At 37.1% G+C, this 20,775-nt stretch overlaps 1 protein-coding gene across 1 annotated transcript in view; it reads right to left on the bottom strand.

Moving 5' to 3' along the window:
* Positions 1 to 20,775, bottom strand: part of LOC140236470 (uncharacterized) — a 180,883-nt gene that overhangs the window by 140,268 nt on the left and 19,840 nt on the right. The window contains exons 4-5 of the mRNA XM_072316394.1: positions 8,793 to 8,906; positions 724 to 837 (exon numbers count right to left, since the gene is read on the bottom strand). Coding sequence (XP_072172495.1) covers positions 724 to 837; positions 8,793 to 8,906 — 228 coding nt within the window. The remainder of the gene's footprint in view (positions 1 to 723; positions 838 to 8,792; positions 8,907 to 20,775) is intronic.

The raw sequence follows: 20,775 nt of genomic DNA, 5'->3' as shown, positions 1-20,775 counted from the left end.
TTGGGCTCTTCCATAGAGAGCAGTAATTTCCAACCATAGGTATATGCTGAAAAATCGCCCGATTTCCCAATATAGAAGCCTTTGTAACGTCATAAAACCCTCAGCTGCGCGGCGCACCTCACCCCAGCAGAAACTAGAGCACGCACTTTAGTGCGTGCATGCAAACCTCAAATACGCGCAGCCTGAACTGACCCTACCTGCCAAAATATCAAAACTCCTTCATAAATTCCCCCCAAATTCTCAGATCACTACCAAAATTTAATCATCTGTTACTTGTATCATTCTAAACCTTTCCTGCAAGTTTCATCCAAATCCATTAACTACTTTTTGAGTTATTTTGCACATGGACAAACTAACTAACAAACGAACATACAAACCAACGGTAACAAAAACATAACCTCCTCCCTTGGCGGAGGTAATAATTCGATATTTGACAAAACTTCAGTGCTTAGGGGTAATATGCATAAATTAGGCATATAAGAGGTAAGAAAAATCCATAATTATGTCTCTTTGTATATACAACCCTTTTGCCCATTGAGACAATTTTTACAAGATAACATTGTTATCATAATTTTTTCACCCGTGCTAAATCTATCAGTACTTGTTTATTTCAAGTAGAATCAAACTTGTCTGTATGCTTCATCATTATGTGTGATTCAAGGGAAATATTCTGGTTGCATTGAGAGAAGAATGGTACACACACATATTAGAGCTCCTACTCACGTGTTTCACAGTTGGTACCTGTCCAGCCACGGGCACAATAACAATCGTAGTGGCCGACTTGGTCAAGGCACGTCCCAGCATGCAAACATGGTGAACTGGCACACTCATTGATTTCTGAAAAAGGAAAACAAATGATACACAGAATTTGTGAACACATTGAAATTGAAACTTAATCTATAAGAGTACTGTACAACATGATATATTCGCGGCATGAATTTTTCGCGAATTGGAGCCAACAGCCTTTTTTGCAGCATGAAATTTTCACGAACTGCCACTGGTATTCAATGCATATAGTGTAGACAAGAACTTTCGCGTGCATTTTAATTTAGCGATTCTTCGTGCTTGCGAAATTCGTGAAATTAAAATGCACCCAAACATTCCTCGTTTTACAGTATTGATTTTTCTAAGCACTTGAAAGAAAAGTACATTTTGCAAGCACACCCACTATCCTTTATTCTGAACTCAGTTGAATGATTATCTGATGAAAAATGAGTCTCATTACTTAAAAAGAGGATCAGATATTCTTATAAAATACCAGTTTTTTAAAGGGCAAGTCCAAGATATATTGCACACTTTACATATATGGGACATTCAAGGATTTTCAACCTTAAAGAGGAAGCATGTTTTGTTGCTGTTAATCTGAGTAAAAAAATATGATTCATATTGAACAGTTGTCCCCAATGAGCAATTGCATTCATGAAACTAATTCAACATGCACCCAATTACACAGCTAGAAATTTTAAGGTGTAGTCACATCCCTGATTCAGAAACCCAATAAAAGCTGAAACAAATAAACAAAAGATTATCTAATTAACATTCATGTTTGAAAATAATTCTGCATCTGCCTCATACGTAACTATATTCATAATTCAGTTCTGAAGAGTTAGCTGTATATTAATAATGGCACTTAAAATTCCATTCCAGTTGAACAAATATATTTCATAGACAGGTAAAGTTTTAAACGTGGAATAATTGCAATGGCTTTATCAACATATCATATATTGCATGTTAAGTCATACAAAATAAAGAGGCTACTGTAAAACCAGAAAGGTTGGTTTGTATAAAACTTTCACAAATTTAGCAAAGTGTGAGGATTTGCTAACGTATAATGCATAAGAAAGTTCAAAAAATTTCCTTTATTACTAGTACTTGCAATATACTAATAATTCATTTGTGTTAGCAATTCATGAAAGTTTCAAGATGCCATACAAGCCATCAGCTCAAATTCGCAAAAGTGTGGTTCAAAGCAAAGTCTGATATTAACAATAAGAGAGAAAGCTACTTCTTCTTCTCCTTTTCTCAAAAATGTATGATCTTATTATAGAGCTTTCCTTCTAACCTTTCTACAGCCAATCTCACATAAGTCAACATAATCAGGACTGAGTAAAACATGTTGACATACGCAAAAGTCGTCTCATGCATAAGTCCACATTTTGTCGACTTATAAATGAAAATAATTTCTCCTCTACAGAGTAAGATTTGGATCGTGATGCGGATCATAATCAAAATTTTATTCCTTTTGCCGTCGAAACATGCCTACTGTATCTTTGCAACGATCATATTTTAATTCATGCACAAATCATGAGCTCATTAGTGATGGTATATGCACCAATTGCAAAATCTCTCAAGAGATTTTGGAGAGTAGGATTGGAAACCTGGGTCTGTTTCTAGAACATTTACTCAACTCAACTAAACTCAACTTGAAAAATCAAATGCAAATTCCCTAAATCGCATGCAACTTTGTGGTTTAAATTCAAGTGTGTTGCTGAAAGTCTTGCATTTAATTTAGTATAATTTTGTAGAAATGATTATCACTGCCTCTCCTATTAAAAGTCACCATATCATTTGCCCAAATTTCTATTGCCATTTATATTTTGAAAAAGAATTGATCTCGCCCTCCGATTTGCAGCATTACCGCTCTGAAAAAAAAAAGGAAAGTTAGTTCATCCGACAACATCTTATTTTCGGATTTACTACCCTTTGGAAGAACAAGCCTCATTCCACTTTTGGGCCAATGAAACTTTGGACTGACATTTAAACCTTCGACATAATGAACTGTAACACTTTGTGAAAACTTTTTCACAGATATTTCATTAAGCTGCATTGCGATTTGGTAGTTTGAGACGTGTAAATGTTACAATGTCTTTCCCCTGCTAAGTTCGGTCACGGCGAAAGTTGCATTTGATATTTGCATACAAAATCAAATGGGATCTTTTCCCCAATGCACTTGTATTGCTTTTAAGAGTTGTGTTTCTAGTTTTGTTGGCAAAAATGCAAGTCTTTTCCCAGTGCAACGCTCATGCGTTTGAATACAACATTGCATGTGATTTGATAGACTTGCATTTGATTTTCTGAGTTGCATCTAAACACAAAGTTGCAAGAAACAGGCCCAGAGTTCTAATCCCACACTTCCGAATAATTAACATCACATATATTCAGATTAACGAAGGGGGGGGGGGGCCTATTTCATGTGTGGATGACAAGCATCTAGGCCTACTAGGATTTAGGTTTACAAAATTTGTGTGTTTTGAGAATAGCGAATCCTCAGAACAGCGATTGAACCTTCTTGCATTTTCGGATGAAGAAAGTTTTGGAATATTAATGAGCATCACCCATAAAAAACATATCCCTGCAAACTGCATGTAACTGAACAAATAAAGAGAGTGCAGAGAAGAGGTGAGATATATGGTTATTTGACAAGACTGCATGCACTATTATCACGACACATAATAATGTTCTTGACTTAGCTGAGAAGGCAAGTGTACAGTTCAATGAGTGTAATTTCAAACATGATAAAAATGCAAGAAAAATGTGTTCAAGAACAATTTTCCACTAGACTTTCATTGGACAATGCAGCTTTAGCTCCATGTGTGCACCATAAATCACGCTGATATAATCACCTCAGCAGCACAATACAATACACACAGACACAAACACTCAAAGAGAGAGAGAGAGGGAGAGGGAGAGGGAGAGGGAGAAAGTGAACTACCTTGGGTAGTAGTAATGTAAAAATGTATGCCCTTTATATTCAGGCGTACAAGACAACGGAGGCATGGCGCAATTGCTACTGCGCCGTACAGCGAATTAGCGAGTGGTAATGCTATGAATCAAAGCGGGAAAACAGTTCTTTTTTCAGAGTATGGCAATAAGAATTTGAGTAAAAATTATTAACACATATTTCAGCTCAGTTGGCACTGAAACTCATGTCGACTTACGTGAGTTGTTAACTTAAAAAAGTCGACTAAAACGAGGAAATTTTCAAGGAATTACAAAGGGAAAAATTGGGACTTTTTTGCCGCATCGACTTAAGCGAGTTGTCAGGACTATTTTGCCATGTCGAATTGAGTGAGTTGTCGACTAATACCCGATGTCAACTTTTAAAGCAAGATTTATTGTATTCAGAAGAGCCATAGTTGGTAGAGCACCGGGATAGCAATCCGGAGGTCTTGGGTTGGGTTCGAATCCTGATGGAATCCCATTTTCTTTGCTACTTTTTCCACTAATAAATAATAATCATTCTGGTCAGTTTTTCTGTTTGCGTTTGTTACATACTCAAAAAGCTGCATCACTACAGTGATCCCTCACATTTATCCCCAAGTTGAATTATCCTTCGGGTTTATGCCAGGTTCAAGTGTGTACATGTATGTGTGTCACACACAAACACACTGCTACAGCTTCTGACCATTCAAGCACTGAGAATTTACGGTTTCTGGAACGAACACTGAACTAGGGCTTTCTATAGCTCAGTCGGTAGAGCACTGGGCTACCAATCTGGAGGTCTCGGGTTTGAATCCAGATGGAATCCCATTTTCTTTGCTCCTTTTTCCACTAATAGAAGAGCCATAAGTTACACATGTCCTTCAGACAAGGGCTAAGTTGACCATCCACCATGTATTTATGTTAAAGGAATTTTAATTTTGAGTTTATGTTGGGAGTGAAAGGTCAGATAAGTATTCATTAGAATATGGCGTGCCTCAGGGGTCTGTAATTGGACCCATGCTTTTCACATTGCATGTCAAATCGCTGGGTGATATTATCAGGAATCACAATATTCAGTTTCACATTTATGCTGATGATATTCAAATGTATTCTAGCTTTGATCCTAAATGTGCAGATAGTTCACACCATGCAGTATCAACAATTGAAAGGTGCATTCGTGATGTAAATCAGTGGATGGTGATGAACAAGTTACAGTTGAATGATGCAAAAACAGAGGCATTGTTACTTGTTTCACCCAAACCCAGTCATCATCTTCCACAAAGGGTGGCGGTGTCTGTCGGTAATACTTTCATTGTCCCCTCCAATTCCGTTAAGCTTCTTGGTGTCTACAATGACTCTTCTTTATCTATGTCTGATCAGGTAACTGCACTCTGTAAATCTCTCAATTTTCATCTGTATAATATTTGCAGGATAAGAAAGATGCTTACAAACGAGGCCTGTACGCATGCTATCCAATCCCTTGTGCTCAGAAGGCTGGATTACTCACACTCTCTGTAAGTTAATGTCAACAAAACAGATTTTGAGGGGTTGTGGCGCATTCAAAATCGCGCTGCATAGACTATATTCAAAGTTAAGAAGCATGACAGAGCTACTCCTTTGTGGAATCAACTGCACTGGTTGCCTGTTGAGAAAATAATTTCATTGCATTGATTGCCTACAAGTACACACACACCACACCACACAGGCCACATTACAGATTGTGCTCTGGTGAAGACACTTCATCTTTACATACTCCAAGAGCTGTTTCAAAAAGAGCAAATGCTAGCTTTAATTTTTGTGGCTCCAAACTGTGGAATAGTTTGCCAGCACATTTACGGCTATGTACATCAACAGAATCTTTCAAGAGAAACTTAAAGACATACTTATCTTTATTGTAATGTAACGATATTGGAGAGCTGTGTGTGAAGCGCATAAAGCAGTTTTTAATTGATTATGTGCTATTTAAAGGGAAAACATAGTTTTGGTAAGGGTTTGAGAACCCATCTGGCACCATTTTATATTTGCTTGCAATATATCGAAAGAGTCTCCCAAGAAACTTACCTGGCTGACGCGATTTGCCTGGATGAGGAGTTGTTTTGGAGTATTTCGAGATCAAAAATAAGAGTCGGTATACCGACTTTTATTCCAGAAGGATCCAGACTAACTCGGTCTCAGGGAAACCTCGGTCCTATTTCAGACAATTTACATGCAGTTCGTGATCGCCATACTGAAAAGACAATTCAAGACGCTTGATAAACAACAAAACAACTTCAAAGACAGCACGTCTCAGGTGATGTGCGTATAGTACGCTTGAGGACCGCGCGCTGTCCATTTGTTTTGTACAGGATTAGCGCGTACTTTCCTGTCTTTTCAGTTAAGCGTCTTTAGATCAACTTGGACCATAACTGACCAGCCAGAATGCGAAGCGCTACAGGCAACTCCCATAGTACAACGCTGTACAATCCAGAGGGACAACGCGTCCCACCGTCAAAGCCAGGCCGAGTTGTCCCTGAATCCGAGTTTAGCCTGACCCCCGACCGAAGTTTTGAGACTGCGACTCCGGTGAACCTTTTTGGTTATTATTTCACATTTTCGTCGTTAACCATCGAATATCTTGTTATTACAGCTTTATTCCACACATTTCTCAGGCATACGTACATGCATATTTGGGAGTGAAATTTGACAACTTTTGCAGGCTTTAAGTGCCAGTTTATCATTATTATTATTAAGGAAGATTTCCAATTCAATTTCCACGCAATGTCCCATATGTAATTTTTTTTTCAAAAATTTAGTTACAAAATGAAAGACTGATCAAATGTCAACTCCTAGTTTTGTTAACAAGGAGTTAAAACTAATAAATTAGAACATCTGAAAGTATGATTGGTCAATGTTTGAAATCTTCAGAAAAAACTTGAAAAAATGCATGCACTCAAATCCTCATGTATGGAGCATTTTGTTCCGGGAAATGCATCTATGCATAATTGATTAGTTGATCTTGGATTGACCTATTACAAATCAATCTAGATCATATGGGGTCATGTTCAATAAAGGAACTAGATAAAAACTGAATTCAACTAATTCATAGAATTCATTTTTTCTCATGTTATACATTGTTATCATAGCAACAGCGTTTTTACTGACAATCACAGAAATTACCGATATATTTATTTTTCTCAGATTTTGAGCATTCGACAAGAGATATGATATACAGCTGTATATGTGAATGTCAGTGGGCAGTACATATTTATTTAATGTTGAGTAATATATTGTTATGTTAATAATTTTGTTATCAGTAAGAATATAATAAGATGGTTGCTGGTTGGGTTCATTTATTTCTGTTTTGGTTGGGGGTATTTATCACTTTCAGTGACAGTTTTAATTTTTGATGAAATTTATGGTTAATTGTTTGGTTATGATAGATACGTAGGCGCACCATGTTATTATTGCTTGTTTGACTAGTAAGCGTGTAATTGTCAGTGTATAGTTATTGTGTGACTGTATGTAGGGGACTCGGTGGAAGAATTGTACTTGTCCACATACAGTGTGTTGTATTTGATGTATATGTCTTTGTTTTGTCAACTGTAATGTTTGTTTGTGCAGGGCCCCCAGTAAGAACAGTACCTGCCTACTGATGGGGCTACCCTGTTGAAAAAAGACTGAATAAATAAATAAATAAATAAATAAATAAATAAATAAATAAATAAATAAAACTAAATTTTAATAGGTGAATATCTGAAACATAAGGCTGCCATTTTGATCATGCAAATGAAGGCAGCAAATTATTGCAAAAATGTAAATAATTCAATATTTTCTTTCCATAGCTGGAAATAGATACTTTAATATTTTGGCTACAATATAATCATAATCAATTTTACGATAAATCGAGTAAAGATATTTAGTTTGATACCTATATCCTTCCTTTTCTTGAGTTTTTTTTTTTTTTTTCACGTACTCCCGGCTATGTCATCCCCACCTCCTTTAAAAAAAGAAGAAGAAGAAAAAAAAAAAGACTGGTGTTAGTTTAATTCACCTTTAAGTTGGTTCCATCCTGTAAGATTGCTCATGCATATTGGATAAACTTGTAAAAGAAAAATATCTATAAATTCCATATGCATTACCAAAAATACTTACATAATGTTCATTGAATTCTTTATTTTCCTTTTGATGACAAAAATGCAAACAACAATGCAAGTGATTGACAGATTGCTGCATAGATGTAAATAAGCACCGATTAATCAGTGTTTTAGTAGTGGCCCTGCTTAAAAATCATGGGCACACATACCCGGGTTGGACTCAAACCAACGACCTCCAGATTACCTGAGAGACGTTGTATCCACTTGGACGACCAAGCTGCAGCCCGGCAGCCAGTGCTGATTCCAATCAGTATTGCATGCAGCAGGTACTGGGTATTTCCGATTCAAATTAATGATTTTTAGCATCAAGTTGTCTTTATAGTATGAATTACTAAGTAGTAGCCAAAATCTTTGTGTGATTATTAATTTTGTGCAAGAATTCATTAATTTAAGAATGCAGGTTTCATTAGAGAACTTAAGAAATTTAGACTCTATCCCTGTGGTGATCATGCTTTTATGCATGGTCAGAAGTCCCATACTATGTACTTGATCCCTTCCCCCCCCCCCCCCCCCCCAATCATGTATGTAAAATCTGTGACTCTTGTTTCATGACAGAAATTGACAAAGCCTGTACAGGTAACAATTTCTACCAAAAATTGGACTTTTTTTCTCAAATACAATTTTACTGCAATAGATAGTATGGCCCTCCAATTGCCAGGGCTGAAGGACAGAACCACTGTTTATGATGTTTAGCAGTACTAGATACAAATTTGTTGGCATTTTTACCGGCACTTTTGTAAAATAAATGAAACAGAAGAAAATACTATGGCTACTTTGTCAGTCTATGAAAGTTGGATAACATTACACATTAATAACATATTCATGCATGGAACCCCATAAACACAAATGAGGTATGTTGGTTGATGCTTTTTTTTTATATTTATTCTGAGATGACTACAGGAGGTTGCATATCTCCCTTTAGGGAAAAGGAATACATTCAAAATGTGAATACTTTACCTATGGCACAAGAAGGACCAGTCCATCCAACAGCACACTCACATCTGTAACCCTGGACTTCATCAATGCAGTTTCCTCCATTCAAGCAAGGATTGCTGGCACACTCGTCAATGTCTGTATGAAATGTTCATTAAATGAAAAAAAAAAATTATGCAACTAATTAATGAGTAATTCTGTTACCAGAAATTGGAAAGTAACCACATCTTGAATAAATCACATTGTGCTTTCTAAATAGCAGAATGTCACTTGTATTCCTGCTACTTTTGACAGGCTTTGAAAATGAAATAAACATTGACTATAACTAGACATGTATACTGTATAGTAAAATATGTAGGTCTATCATCTATTAATTAGCAATAGTGATGTATCTGTTTATGTGTGGCTGTGTGCATATGTGAGTCTGACCTGTATGCTGTTGACTGTTCACTAGCAGAGTGTGCCAAAATATTCCCCTTGTACCATGCTGTATGAGACTTTTTTTACAAAAGCCCTACAACACTACAGGGCCTAAATGCTGTTGTATGTAACCATTCCTGTACAGACATATAGTCATGGATGAATTAAGGAGAGAAAGTTATTTGTTCCAGGCTCAGCCACAGAATAAAGAAGTGCTAAAGGGACATTCTTATGTAGTAATATTTCGGAAGTCCAAAAAGTCTAATCTGGGAGAACTTTTTTCTTCCATTCTGGGATAATATATCAATATCAGTAGAGATGGGGATATAACACCTTGATCATCATGACAATATAGCACAATGTGCAATCTCTTTTATTTCATGTGAGTTACTCCTCCAGTTCCAATGTGAGTATTGCCACTAAAGGCTAGGTGTCGAGTCTGATTGTCTGATTTTAAAAACATCTATAACCTTTTATTTCATTTCTCAGTAAAATTTAGTTCGATTCAACTTATTCAGAATATTCTACATTGAAAATATCACACATGAAATAGTCATTTAAAAACAGGAATAATATCAGTACATTCAATAACAAACAACATGTACAATAGTCTAATAAAAAGATATTTAGTACTATCGAGGATAAAGGAATAAATAGTGATCTGACTGACATTATAAGGCAGAATGTACATTTTGTGGGATAGGTATACAGAAGGCTGTCAGTAAATAAGCAAATAATTTGACAGTATGACAGCATGAAAAACAAAAGAATACAAGAAACCTGCGGGTCTAGCGCTCACCTGAGTATCACAAGCTTACCTTTCACGCAGTCACTAATCTAAATTATTCACAGCTCTACTAAAATTTGACAAGGCATTCTCAAGTAGAAGATGAAAATGTACAATAAGGGTCCAAATTTTTTAAGATTCCTTAATTTGGGGGGATAAGGGCCCCCTGGGGCCCTCTGGGTGGAGCATGGTGCCCATTTTGATAAATTGAGATCCTTACCCCCTAGGGATGCTACCTGCCAAGTTTGACGAAAATCCATCAGGAAGAAGATGAAAATGTACAATTCAGGCCCCCATTTGGACCTTCCCAACCCCCCCCCCCCCCCCCCAAAGAGGGGCACCGCTGGATCTGCTATGAACAAACTTGAAACTACAGTCATTAATGTACTCACTCATAGTATTATCTTAGCTCTATAACTTCTGATTCTAGAGAAGATTTTTAAAGATTCCCATTTTGGGGGGTTTGGGCCCCCCTGGGGACCCCTGGGTGGGGCATGGTGCCCATTTTAACAAATTGAGATCCTAACCCCCAAGGGATGCTACCTGCCAAGTTTGGTGAAAATGGGTCATGAGGTTTTCAAGAAGAAGATGAAAATGTACAATTTAGGCCCCATTAGGACCCCTCCCCACCCAACTCCCCTGGGTCCCAAAGGGGGCACCCCTGATTCTGCCATGAACAAACTTGAAACTACAGTCATCATTGTACTAACTCATAGTATTAACTTAGCTCTATCACATCTGGTTCTAGAGAAGAAGATTTTTACAGATTCCTTAATTTTGGGGGGTTTGGGCCCCCTGGGGGCCCCCTGGGTGGGGCATGGTGCCCATTTTAACAAATTGAGTTCCTAACCCCTTAGGGATGCTACCTGCCAAGTTTGATGAAAATCGGTCTTGGGGTTTTCAAGAAGAAGATGAAAATGTAAAAAGTTAACGCACGACGGACGACGCACAACGGACGACGGATGACGGACACCAGACGAAGGGCGATCGCAATAGCTCACTTGAGCCTTTGGCTCAGGCGAGCTAAAAATGCATAAAGCATATATGTGATGCACTCAAAATGAGTCAAAATGAGTCGAGAGTCACAGAAAATGAAATTTTAGTTAATGTGAATTCTACAGATTCCTAGCTTTTCAATAATACCACCCAATGTCACCTTAAAAATGAATACAAACTGTGTCAGCCCACTTTCTGAAAAATTGATAAAATTGCTCTCAAAGTTTAGGTTGTATTCCTGAATGAAACAATAAAGCAATCCATCTTAGCTATGCCATTTGGGCAATGGCACGGGTGTGTGAGACAATCATCCAATCAAAGGACTGGTCTATCATCAATGATTTCAACCAATACAGCAGATCGAATGTAAATTTTGGTGTGTTCGTGTTCATGCCACTGTATGAATGAGTCGGTATGTGTTGTTTGTTGTTTGGCTATGGCACAGTTTGCTGCAAGTTGTTAATGTACCAACAATAGGAAAACAGAAAAAAAGAGGCATACCTGCGTATTACAAAAAAGTCTCGTTTAGTAAGGGTGTTGATCACTTCCAATCTCCTCCCATGTAATATTGTCATTGGAAACTAATCTGTAGGATGTTTTTGGAAGTACCAATACCTAAATAAGACCTGAGGAGCCCAATTCTGTATGCGGGGGTAAACGAAAGGCATAAGGGAGTCAACTTAGTGAATTGATGATAGTTACCTCTTGCGATCGTGTTCTTTGTGTGTACTAAAAACCATCAATTTATGCACAGAACATAAAATTGCAGCAAATTCAAAATAACACATCAAAAACTACTTTCGTGGCTGCTATGTCTTTCAGTTAGGTACTGCCCTAACATTCTGAATTTCCGCCATATAGTCCAGGCTAGGCTCCATATTTAACCTTGTTTTTTGATATATACAATGTTTATTGATGGTTTCTTGTCAATTCGAGGGTGCTGATTCCAAATCCGATTGATGTCACTCACGTAACCTTGAGCGTTTTCAGCAAAATGCAAAAATCCAAAATAGCCACCGGATATGATAATTTGGCCATGATATTCCCAGTTATGTCAATTTTATGACCGATTATTCCATCAAACTTTTAAAATTTTTGTTCCTTTAGTAATGCTATATACTTATGCAAGAAAATTTCCATTTGAAGTAGGTACATTTAGCATTTTAAGCTTATTTTCAATTCAAAATGGCCGCCACTCCTATACTCAATGACATGTACTATATGAATGGCAAAAAATATGCATAGAAATAGAAGACAAATTTGCTGTATTTCCAGTCACATACAGTTGAGCCAGCGATCAAGTTCCCCCTAGATCGCGATCACGGGCGATCAGTGATCGCATACGCGATATGTCGCAATCAATTGATTGTATGCCGAATTGCATACAATCAACTGATCGCGTATGCAATCACTGATCGCCCGTGATCGCGATCTAGGGGTAACTTGATCGCTGGCTGAACTGTACCTACGCTGTTATCAAGTTTTGCATGTGCAATGCAAATCTGGTGAGGGCCACTAGCAAAACAAGCAAGCAAGCAAGCAAACAAACAAACAAACAGAAAATATATTGCTTGTAGGCTTATAATTATGTTCTTCTTAATTCAAAACTTCAAAATGGATGTCACTCATGTACCCCTGTACAATATGAACGGCAAAATGTACATGGAAATAAACAAATGTTCCTTTTTTCTGTCATGCAGCTACAATGTTTATCAATTTGGGTGCTGATTAAAAATCAGAAGGTTGTTACTAACAGAAACCTAAAAAGCAAAACATCTAAATTTGCTAGACCTCAATCCAGACTTTTCCCTAGGAATTGGGGAAAAAACACCAAAACTTGGAAATGACGCCAACATCAAGATTGTTTATAAGGAATTATTATATGTGAACATTGATACTTATTTGCCTTGAGATGTTCAACATCATGATATTCACTCTGATTTACTGAAGTTGAATCTTAGACAATGACACAAACGAAATTTCCAAATAACTGTCCTGTTCTACATTATCTAAAAGCGATATTATACAAACTTTCAATCCTCTCATCCGAGAAAGAACATGAGGGAGGCGAAATTGGAAAAAAAATGCCCAAAAGTTTTTCATGTTAACCCAGAATATGATTTGCATGAAAATACAAATGACAAAGGACTTTCCGTCGTATTTGTATATCGTAGATCTGGGGCCCGTTTCATAAAACTTGTCATCAGTGACAAGTTGTCATAGATGTGACAAGCTACTGAAATTCTTGCATCTGATTCGCTGAGAGCAATTTTGTCATAGAAATGTGGCAGTTTTATGAAACGGGCCCCAGATTTACCACTGGTTCTATGGTTGCGTGATTTCACCTATTTGCTCAAGGCTGTTAGCATTATCTTAAAATGTAAGAGCATGAACTTGTGTTTGGAGGATTACAAAGAGTTTGGTTAAGTATTGATAGTTTTATCTACAATATTTTTATGGTAAACAGAAAGTCAGGAAACAGAAAGTCATCACACCACCATGACCACAGTAATCTTATTTTGTAACATCCAACAATGATTTTATATTTTGTCTTTGAATGCAATCACTGTGTAATGGAGTCGACGCATATTATGATGCTGAAAGACGCATAAGAGTGAGTTGTTGTCAGGAGCATTGCTACGTCCATCAGGAGAAAAGTCTGTCTTACCCTACACGACTGTGGGAAGTGCCTAGTTACTCCTACTGAAACAGATTTGACCTCATAAGTAGGCACCTATTATTACTCAACATGCTCAAAATAACATATCACTGTAAAATTGACAATTTTCTGTCTGGAGATGAGTACTTTGCTCACACCTTTCCTTCAATGATGAATTGTGGGATATTTACCAATTTTGGTACAATGCAGGTGATTCATTATGGATAAACGTGTAATGGGATGGGTCCAATTTAGTCAAGGGGCTTGTTTTACATCTGTGCTGTTTGCCCCCACCTCTGCTGCTGCTCAGCTCTCGCAACTGCAACCCCTGCAATCTTGCAATTGCCTTACAAGGTATACTTAGGGGTCACTGGATGATCTTGCCATAGAGACAGGGTGAAGGCATGGGAACTTCCTTGAGTACTCCTTTACAGAAGATCCAAAGCACAACCTTACCAGCAACCAACAATAGGCATGCTGACATTGTTGCCTAAATGCAGCCATGGTAGGTGAAAGGCTTCACTGTTCTCGAGGTAGATGAATTTTACCACCAGTTCTCTCGGAGTGAATGTGTTTGCGTATGATGTCAAGGGAGCCCCTGAGATTTGTAAAGTGCTGTTTCATTCTGAAAGCAGTGCTAAAACAACTTCACACTAGCTGCTTGTCTTTAATCTGCAGCACTTGCAGATTCAGGATTTTGCAGACCAACTGTGTTAGGACTCTGAATGATGGCCTCCTCCAGGATGGCTGCAAACCAACTCCACTCCTTTTTAAAGGACAAGTTCACCTTCATTAACATAAGGATTGAGAAAATGTAGCAATATTAATAGAACACATCATTGAAAGTTTGAGGAAAATCAGACAATCTGTCAAAAGTTATGAATTTTTGAAGTTTTTGTGTAGTCACCACTGGATGAGAAGACTACTGCAGTGTATGATGTCACATGCGTACAACAATATAAGGCTAATATAAAGAGAATTTCACAAAATTTCCTCTTTTGAAAAAAAGTACACATTCCCTTGACTTGTTACTGACATATGTTATGGGTAATATTATTCCCAATGCTTTTAGAAAGAGGCAAGTCAAGTGCTTTTTTATTATGCGAAAAAATGAAAATATGTTCAATTTTCTTTACATTTTCTTTATACTGTTGTACTCATATGACATCACGAGCCTTAGTAGTCTCCTCATCCAGCGGTTCCAACACAAAAATTTTAAAAATTCATAACTTTTGCATCGATTGTCCAATTTTCCTCAAACTTTCACTGATGTGTTCTACTAATATTGCTGCATTCTCTCAATCCTTTTGTTTATGAAGGTGAACTTGTCCTTTAACATACATGGTGACATGACAACCACTTCACGAAGGAATTTGCTCGTGCAGATGATCTTGCCCTTACATCTCATAGAAGGTCTTTGGATGACATCAGCCGAGTACTGACCCATCTCAAGACAATAGAGGAGTACTTTGAACACCTTCTGGAGACTTTGCTCCAACCGTTACAAGATTACCATCAGGCCCATACCTTCCATCTTTTAATAGTAACCATCTTGCCAACGCTATGTTCAAGGTAGCCTTCAGCGGCAAGCCTTCCAAGCATAGGCTAAGAAAGTCCACCCTCCTTTACTGGCACTCAATCACTCTCCTTCCTTACGCTGGAAGGAAAGGATGGCAAGTGTCACCAGTGCCGTCAACGCATACCTTGACCTTCCAATCACGAAAACCTGGGGGCATTTCATGAAGCGTTTTGTCTGACAAATTTGTCTGACAAATTTGTCTGACAAATTTGCTCTCAGCCAATCAGATGCAAGGATTTTTGTAGCTTATAACAGTTTGTCCCCCCCCCCCCCAAAAAAAAAAAAAAATAAGCCATAAGCCAACCTAGATTTCCCTCAGGACTGTCACTTGAAAGCTTTGACCCCGCCCCAAACTGAGTGGTGCAGATGCTGGTCTGATGCCATCTCTGACACCACCCAAGTTACCTACAACACTGTCTCTGGCCTGGCAACAAAGCCAAAGGGCTTCAACGGGTGGTGAAGCAAGTCTTCATGTCTTCATCCTGTTTCTATGGCAAAATCACCCTCTGACCCCTGAGGTAGTGCTGAACATCATCAAATGTGGTTGCAATTAAGGCCATGGCAGGACTGATATGCATCTTTTAGCCTGAGAATCCTGCAAATTTGGGGCTGATGTTGCCTGCAGCTGCCAAATATCCAATCAAAGAGATCTTTGAAGACAAGACTGAATGACCTCATAAAGTCAAAGTGTATATCATCAACACCTGGGAACTGTGAGAGAACTGAAAGAGTTACCTTGCATTGCTCCTTGGTTGTACGGTATTGCGTTTGGACAGTTTCATTTGTGCCTTCACCAGTTTTTGTTTTAATTCATGAAGAAAATCAAGCTTGCTCGATAATATCAAGGAGGTAGTCCTAAATTATATCATATCAAAGTGATGGAGGTTATGATCCATATCAAACTCGCTTCAGCCCCCCAACTGAAAAAAAAAAACAACTACATTAGTTTTGTCATTAAATGTCTGATATGTTTTTGTCCGCAACCATGTTCTGCAGTACTCTACAGGATTAATAATGGTTTTAGGGGAATGCATATTAGAAGCTTTGCTTTCTAGCTTCCTCTCCATTTTCAACATTATTTACTAAATACCATGCATCTAGCTTCTTAATATATTGTGTTAGTATTACATTTTTTATATTCAACGACCTGCATGTAGAATATGATGGTATATGAAATTGTGTTAAAAATCGTATAAGGCTTATGAATATTTAAGGCTCAAAACTCCATTCATAATTCCTAGTAAAAAATCCTAATTTATGTGATAAATTGGGACTTTTGCATAAAAAAAAAATAACTTCTTGTTAAGAACATCCTTCAGATATTATATGATCAGCACTAAATCTTAATGAACAATGTAGCTACATGTCAGAAAAAAACACACCAGCAATTTGGTTTTCCATTTCCACATTTTTTTTTTTTTTTGCCATTCATATTGTATATAAGAGTAGTGACCATTTTGAATTTTTGCATTTAGAAGAATAAAAATGCATACGTAGGCCCTCAATATTGTAAGTGGCACCCAACATATTTTTATTGCACACACAACACTTTATAACAGCGTAGGTACGGGACTGGAAATACAGTAAATTTGTTCTATATTTCCATGCATATTTTTTGCCATTTATATAGTACATGACCATAGGAATGGCGGCCATTTTGATTTGAAAATGAGCTTTAAGTACTAAAAGAAGCTATACGAAATGAAAATTCTCTCGGAAATGCAGATGGAGTAACTCTAGGAACAGAAATGTACAAAGTTTGGTTGAATAATCAGTCACAGAATGCACATTATTGTGATTATCTCGGCCAAATCAGCATATCCGGTGGCCATTTTGGATTTTTGCATTTTGCCGAAAATGCTCAAGGTTACGCGAGTGGCATCAATTGGATTTGGAATCAGCACCCTCGAATTGACAAGAAACCATCAAAAAACATTGTATATATAAAAAAAAACAAGGTTAGGTGCCTTCTAGCCTTGACTAATATTAGGCATGTGTTCTTTATACCCATCACTTGTCGTGCTATTGCATGCTGGATATACTGCATGTATCAGTAACGAGCACTGGTGTAAGTCCTAAAACTTTACATTGGGGCTAGGATTGTATCATAATTATGCTTCTTATACTGTATACGCCATATATTTCGCGAGTCTAAAATTTTGTGAATCGGGAATTCCTGACAATTTCGCGAGTGGTTAAATTCGCGATCATGGAGTCCTGTACTGGAACGGAGAAGTGTACACTCGTACGTTACATTCACATAGGGATCAGAGTCTATATTTTCGTGAATGGCACCTGATTTGCGAAATTCGCGAAAATAAAAACCTCATGAAATATTCAGCGTAAACAGTACTCTGTTACTTTGTAACACAATATAAAAAAACAACTATGGACTTACAGCTTAATCACAGTAGTGTTACCTTGTACTGCATTTTGTAAGTTGAGTATATGTACATATTAATGGATATTCAAAATTATGTAGGACTTCCTTATTTCCTTTTCGGATTCACTAACCTTCGGAATAACAATTAAAGACAAAAAGTGAGTAAACGAACCTTCAGAAAAATAAACTTCATTTCATTTTTGCATTAAGGATACTTCGGAATAACAAACCTTATTTCATTTTCTGATTAACAATACAATATTTAATTGTAACCACAACATCTACATGTCAACGAAATGTATTGTCCATGATGATTAAAGGCCTGTTTCTATTTTGTGCATATATTACTTAGTATTCCTTTTAATGCTAATAAGGATGTCCCTTACATTATGGTTATTGTAGGTTCAACCATATCTTTTGTGCAAGCTTGAAAAAGGAGAAGCTATTAAAACAACTCATGCACAGTGATTGGTTTTCTTCATGAGAGAAAATCATTAAGATACACATGTATGATACCTTAAAGGGAACCCAAACCGAAAGAGCAATGTAGATTGAGTAAAAGCAGCAACATTAGTAGAACACATCAGTGAAAGTTTGAGGATGTGTGGACAAAAATATAAGAAAATATAAAGAAAATTCCACAAAAATTCACTTTTCTAGCTTAATAAAAGAGCACTTGACTAACCGCTTTTAGAAAGCAGGGGAATAATTGAAGACCTGAATATAAGAACGACCCAAGTCCAATTTTTGGCCAAATTCAGTTTGACATGGGAAATTGCAGCTTATGCCTGGACTCATCTTGTGTATAAATGATAAATCCTAATTACCCCTGGAAGTGCCTGAAATGAATGAGTTAAATCTTATATGAATGTAAGAATGAAGGACTTGGGTCATTTTTACATTCATATTATAGCGCCCTCTCTCATCCTTCTCTCATCTCTATAGCAGAATATCATGTATATGATTCAAAGAACGACCCAAGTCCATCACACAAAATGGCCTCTCCACAATTAATGTAAATGTTAATTGTCATTATAATATATAATCTAATTTGCATTTATACAATGTTGCCTTCCCATCACAGTTAAATAGAATATTATTGGACATATAAAAAAGATATGAAGTTTTTTAAAGTTTACTCGAAATGGTCTTCCATGGACTTGGGTTGTTCTTATATTCAGATACTCAATTGCTACCCTTAACATATGTCAGTACAGTTGATGAAATCTGTAGTTTTCAGGAAAAATGAATTTTTGGGGAATTTCCTTTATAATTTCTTTATATTGTTGTCCACACATACATCATAACCTCTAGTAGTCTCCTCATCCAACGGTTCCAACACCAAAACTTTAAAAATTCATAACTTTTGAATCGATTGTCCGATTTTCCTCAATCTTTCACTGATGTGTTCTACTAATGTTGCTGCTCTCACTCAATCCACATTGCTCTTTGGGTTTGGGTTCCCTTTAATTCGCAAGTTGTATCATTACATATACACTAAAGAATTGCATTCATGAAGAAAGCTGTTCTTTTTCTTCAGGTGAGTATATCATATAGAATATACTTTTGCTGGATTTCTTTGTTCATTAGAGACAGGAAAATAAAAACATAGGTCCAGCATATAATGTTTAACAAATATGCAGTCACATATCAAATAGAAACACATGTGACAATTATAAAATGTGGATAATAACACAAGATATGCTAATAATCACACCAATGATGTTCATAGAGAGGTTTGCTTCATTTGTGAATTCAAAAGAATGGATGAAAAGAGTGATATCATGCTACAAGTGCAACAGTCAAGAAAACAAGGAAAAGTAGAAATTACGCGGTACGTAATATATGTCCCCGGTGGAAGTAGCATTTTGTAGCAAAATGTACAATATAGGTCAAAAATCACTTAAGGTCAAAGGTCAAATAAGTCAAAGGTCAAAATTCTGTGTAGAAGTTTTGAAGCCCTCACCTAGTGCCATCACATAAAGCAAACGGAATCGAAATCGGGTTAGAAATGGCGAAGGAGTAGCATTTTGTAGCAAAATGTACAATACAGGTCAAAAATCAAGGTCAAAGGTCAAAGAAGTCAAAGGTCACAATTCTGTGTAGAAGTTTTGAAGCCCTCACCTAGTGCCATCACATAAAGCAAACGGAATCGAAATCGGGTTAGAAATGGAGAAGGAGTAGCATTTTGTAGCCAATGTACAATATAGGTAAAAAATCAAGGTCAAAGGTCAAAGAAGTCAAAGGTCAAAATTCTGTGTAGAAGTTTTGAAGCCCTCACCTAGTGCCATCACATAAAGCAAACGGAATCGAAATCGGGTTAGAAATGGCGAAGGAGTAGCATTTTGTAGCAAAATGTACAATACAGGTCAAAAATCAAGGTCAAAGGTCAAAGAAGTCAAAGGTCACAATTCTGTGTAGAAGTTTGAAGCCCTCACCTAGTGCCATCACATAAAGCAAACGGAATCGAAATCGGGTTAGAAATGGCGAAGGAGTAGCATTTTGTAGCCAATATACAATATAGGTAAAAAATCAAGGTCAAAGGTCAAAGAAGTCAAAGGTCAAAATTCCGTGTAGAAGTTTTGAAGCCCTCACCTAGTGCCATCACATAAAGTAAACGGAATCGAAATCGGATTAGAAATGGCGAAGGAGTAGCATTTTGTAGCAAAATGTACAATACAGGTCAAAAATCAAGGTCAAAGGTCAAAGAAGTCAAAGGTCAAAATTCTGTGTAAAAGTTATGAAGCCCTCACCTAGTGCCATCACATAAAGCAAACGGAATCAAAGTCGGGTTAGAAATGGCGAAGGAGTAGCATTTTGTAGCAAAATGTACAACATAGGTGTAAAATCAAGGTCAAAGGTCAAAATTCTGTGTAGAAGGTTTGAAGCCCTCACCTAGTGCCATCACATAAAGCAAACGAAATCGAAATCGAGTTAGAAATGGCGAAGGAGTAGCATTTTGTAGCAAAATGTACAATACAGGTCAAAAAATCAAGGTCAAAGGTCAAAGAAGTCAAAGGTCAAAATTCTGTGTAGAAGTTTTAAAGCCCTCAACTAGTGCCATCACATAAAGCAAACGGAATCGAAATCGGGTTAGAAATGGCGAAGGAGTAGCATTTTGTATCAAAATTTACAATATAGGTCAAAGGTCAAGGTCAAAGGTCACAACTGAAATTCTGTGTA

Source organism: Diadema setosum, chromosome 13, assembly GCF_964275005.1.
Source record: "Diadema setosum chromosome 13, eeDiaSeto1, whole genome shotgun sequence".
Classification (NCBI taxonomy): domain Eukaryota; kingdom Metazoa; phylum Echinodermata; class Echinoidea; order Diadematoida; family Diadematidae; genus Diadema; species Diadema setosum.
Note: the sequence above shows the minus strand (reverse complement) of the source record. Positions and strands in the feature narration are given on the sequence as shown.